The sequence below is a fragment of the Pseudomyrmex gracilis genome, unplaced genomic scaffold (genome assembly GCF_002006095.1).
Source record: "Pseudomyrmex gracilis isolate BER0280 unplaced genomic scaffold, ASM200609v1 scaffold_698, whole genome shotgun sequence".
NCBI lineage: Eukaryota > Metazoa > Arthropoda > Insecta > Hymenoptera > Formicidae > Pseudomyrmex > Pseudomyrmex gracilis.
The window spans coordinates 1-4,302 of record NW_018021282.1 but is presented as its reverse complement, the minus strand read 5'-3'; the positions used below and the strand labels follow the sequence as shown (position 1 = coordinate 4,302).

Here is a 4,302-nt window from a genome sequence, read left to right as displayed (position 1 = left end):
TATTATTATTATTATTATTTATGGCAAATTCTATTTAAATTATATTAAATTTGTTTGTACAAGTAATTATGTTTCACATTTACATTTTTTACCTTACTTACTTTCTCGAACTATATTTGAATTTCCCGCTTTTTGGCCCAAAGGCGGTGCCTATTTCTTATCTATGTTACCTACGCTGCTTATACATTGCTTAAATGGGAAAAGTGGGGGGAACTAGCAGTCCATACTTATATAGGGTGAAGGCACCAGTGGTCGACCAGTCTCTAGTAGTCGGCCACTTTCAACTTTTAAGTAAAACGAATAATATTCGAAAAATATTCTGAGACAAAGTAATGAATGTATGTAATTCTCTGCCTTCTAAAGTTTCAAAAACTATCTATAAACTATCGCTAGAAGTACATATATTTTTTTATTTCTTATCAAGATTTGGCGATTTGTCATCTTCTCCGCGCGATCTAAGCTTCCGGTCTCTGCTGAGATCGTATGGACCCGGAGAACGAAGTGTTGGTACTATTCTATAGTCCATATTTTCAAAGCAAATATTGATTTATAATAGTTAAAAATACTCTAAGAATCATATCGTTTTTCAGAAATTATGAAAAAGTGCGTTTAATAATTTAAAAACGGGATGTCGGTAACTGGATCGCTGTTATTTATGTATTTCCAATAATCGACCATCACGGTCGACTTTTGGCGCAGCTTTTATTGCAGTGGAAGCTAGATGTCGTCCGATGGATACAAAAAAGTTCGAGTTTATTAGAGGCTAATTATATCTTATTTTAGAACAAAATAATGATTGCTTGCGTAGGTTTATATAAAATTCAAAGCTCTAATTATTTATTGGAAATTATTATTGGTGTATACAATTGGGTGTAAGTATATAATTTTGTGTTCAAAAGTTTTCTTAACCTTAAATATAAACTCAAAATATTGTTGTAAAATGTTCAGGTATGGAATGAAATGTCTTACAAATGAATAGTCACAAAAAAAGTAATAAGTCAAAAAATAGTCATTCTGCTACGAAGAAAAAAAAAAGATTATTTAGACAATACTCAAGTGAAGCACTTCAAAATGCTTTACAAAATATTCGAGAATCAAAAATGAGTGTGCGCCAAGCTAGTAAACAATTTGGTGTACCTCGAACAACTCTTAGTGATATTTTGAAAGCAAGAGTGCCAGAAAGGAAACGGCAAATGGGACCTGATCCTTATTTAACAGTACCAGGAGAAGAGAAGCTAGTGTTATGGATTAAGAATTTAGTGAAGTGCGGTTTTCCTCCTAAAAAATATTTTTTGCTGAATACTATTCAGAAAATAGTAAAAGATAGTAATTTTAAAACTCCTTTCAAACATGATCGACCTGGAAAAAAATGGTTAAAATTATTTCTACAGAGACACCCAGATTTAAGTATACGTCAGTCTGAAGGTATTTCTAAAGGTAGAGCAGTAATAACTGAAGAGTCATTGAGAAAATGGTTCAAAGATTTAAAAAGTTATTTAAAAGAAAACAATTTGGAAGATGTTCTTCAGGATTCTACAAGAATTTTTAATGGAGACGAGACAGCGTTCAGTTTATGTCCAAACACTGGGAAAGTTATTGGTGCAAAAGGATGGAAAAATATTTATGAAGTTAAGATGGGCAACGAAAGAGAAACTATAACAGTTTTATTAGTTTTCTCAGCAAGTGGGCAGATAGCTCCACCAATGATAGTGTATCCTTACATTCGTCCTTCCCAAGAATTAGTTAACAGCATACCAGAAGATTGGGTGCTAGGAAGATCAGAAACAGGCTGGATGAAAAGTGAAGTATTTTTTGAGTACATGGCGAATGACTTCAATACTTGGCTAGATAAAAATAATATAAAAAAGCCAATATTGTGCTTTGTTGATGGTCATAAGTCTCACATGACGATGCAACTAAGTCAATTTTGTGATAGTAATGATATAATTTTGTATGCATTGCCACCAAACTGTACGCATATCATGCAGCCTGCTGATGTAAGTGTATTTAAGCCTCTAAAAACTGATTGGAAAGACACAATTATGAAGTGGCAAGTAAAACCAGAGAATGTTAATACGTGTCTAACAAAAATAACGTTTGCTCCACTACTCGCAGAAACTTTGAACAATAATGAACTAAAAAATAGTATTGTGAATGGTTTTCGAAAATGTGGTTTATTTCCATTTAATGCAGATGCTGTTGATTACTCAAAATGTGTACAAAATATTCTAGAAAATCTAGCAGCTTCGTCGAGTAATGAAATTGATAAAGCCAACTCTCTAACTCAAGATGTAAAACATTTACAAGCAGTTGTTCAAAATATAGCTCCAAAATTAAAGGCTAGAGGAGTTAATACTGACATTATTATAGAAGAAATTGAAAAAAGTCTCAGTTTTGAAAAAACAGATTCTTGTGAGTATAATTTTTTGAATTTTAAATCATAATTTCCGTATTTGTTTTCAAGTTTCTGAACAAATTTTGGATTCATTATGATATAATATTTGATAGAATATTTGATTATATGATTTTTCAGTTGCTGAATCACCAGATGAGATTGGTCAGTTTGATACTGAAAAAACAGAAAGTACTAGTGAAATAAACATTGATAATGCTATTCAAATAGATAAACTTGATGGATTGCCTGAGATTGGTGAGTTTGATTATAAAACAAGAAATACTGGTGAAAAAAGCATTGATAATGCTATTCCAATAGACAAACTTGATAGTTCGTATGACAAGAAGGTTACTTTAAGTACGTAATAAATTACTACTTTTCTAATAGAAGAATTGAATATTTGATTATTAACTAGCATATTCTTTTAGTTTTTCCAGATGGTTCAATATCAGAAGTTCCTGTTATTAACGTACTTCCTTCAAATGAATCCAATCTTGAATCCGTTCCTTCTCCAACAACAATGCTTGGTATATCAATTTATTTTTCACGTCTTATTACTATTATCAATATTTTAAATTTCTCAAAGTGTCTCTTACATGAATCCACATTTTATTTAATGTATATATTATTTTTATTTTTTGATATGTCTTTTAGACAAAAACGTTAATCCTGATGGTACCTCTCCTTTAAACAGTCCTTCTAATCCTATAAATAGTTCAATGACTGTTACTGACGAACAGAGAACTCACACTCAACATATTAAAAATGAGAAGGTTGACATTCTCAATAAAGCTTTCGAGAAACATATTTATTATCCAGCTCCATTAAAAAGCAAACAACAAAAGGCACCAAAAGTTAAGCCTCCGAGTGCTATCTCATCAAAATCGTGGCGTGATTTTTACAACAAAAAAATTGTAGAAAAAGAAAATATTGAATTGCGAAAACGCCAAAAACAAGAGGAAAAATTAAGGAAACAAGCTGAGAATTTACAGAAAAGTAAAATTAAGAAAGAGAAAGTAGAAGAATGGGAAAAAGAAAGATTGAAGAAGCAGATTGAGAATTCAGAAAAGATTAAAATAAAAAACAAAAAAAAAGTAGAAGAATGGGAAGAGAGTATAAAAAGTAAGAAACAAAAGTTATGTAAACCAAAAACAAAAAAAAATTAGATAAATGTATCAAAGATCACTCTAATAAAAGAAGTAAACTAAATAAATTAAAAGCATAAAAAGCCAAAAAAATTGAATAATTTATACTTTATCTAATTATCTTAATTATCTTAATCTTATTCTTTACAAGACTGATAGCTTTACCTGAATACGATAAAGATTGTATTAAATAGTTATTAATATATGTACTGAATATTGATTAATAAATGTTAATTAACACAAAATTTATGTTTTTTATCATTTTTTAAATTAAATTGTACGTATTCTGTATAGTTTTCATATTTCTTGAATTCTTTAGCATCAAAGTAATGATACAGAAAAGATGGCCGAGTATTGGTTACCAGCTAGGTCGACTTCTGGTCAAACACGGTCGACCACTGGTGATTTAGCTCGTTTTTTGTTTTAATGATAATTAAAACCTTTGTCTTTGTTCTAGCAAAAAAAAATATAAATTCTATCGCGAAAACTAATCTTCCTGATAAGTTTTGATGTGGTTTCACCTATCATGACGTAATCTATTTTTACATATCGAAATGAATCGTTCGTGTTATACGTTAAGTGGTCGACTACTGGTGCCTCCACCCTAGTCAAAGGGTATAAATTCTGGGGAAATTCCTGTATCCTGAAAAAAATTTTACTTCTTTATTAAAGTACATATATTTATTATATATTATATTATATATTATGTATTATGTATTTATTGAAGGTTAATATGCATTTAAGGTTACACTTCACCGATTT

General features: G+C 30.1%; 1 protein-coding gene across 1 annotated transcript; it reads left to right on the top strand.

Annotated features, from left to right (window-relative positions):
- The first annotated feature begins 1,100 nt into the window (after positions 1 to 1,100).
- On the top strand, positions 1,101 to 3,523 carry LOC109861344. The gene is made up of 3 exons (XM_020440954.1): positions 1,101 to 2,412; positions 2,534 to 2,752; positions 2,824 to 3,523. Exons 1-3 carry the CDS (start codon positions 1,101 to 1,103, stop codon positions 3,060 to 3,062), a joined length of 1,770 nt encoding a protein of 589 aa, XP_020296543.1. The 3' UTR covers positions 3,063 to 3,523.
- Positions 3,524 to 4,302: the final 779 nt, after the last annotated feature.

Bases quoted from the DNA above. Each gene is read 5' to 3' on its own strand.
- LOC109861344 (XM_020440954.1), top strand. From the start codon at position 1,101: ATGAGTGTGCGCCAAGCTAGTAAACAATTTGGTGTACCTCGAACAACT. The intron at 2,413-2,533 runs GTGAGTATAATT...ATGATTTTTCAG, and splicing joins TTTTGAAAAAACAGATTCTT to TTGCTGAATCACCAGATGAG. The intron at 2,753-2,823 runs GTACGTAATAAA...ATATTCTTTTAG, and splicing joins TGACAAGAAGGTTACTTTAA to TTTTTCCAGATGGTTCAATA.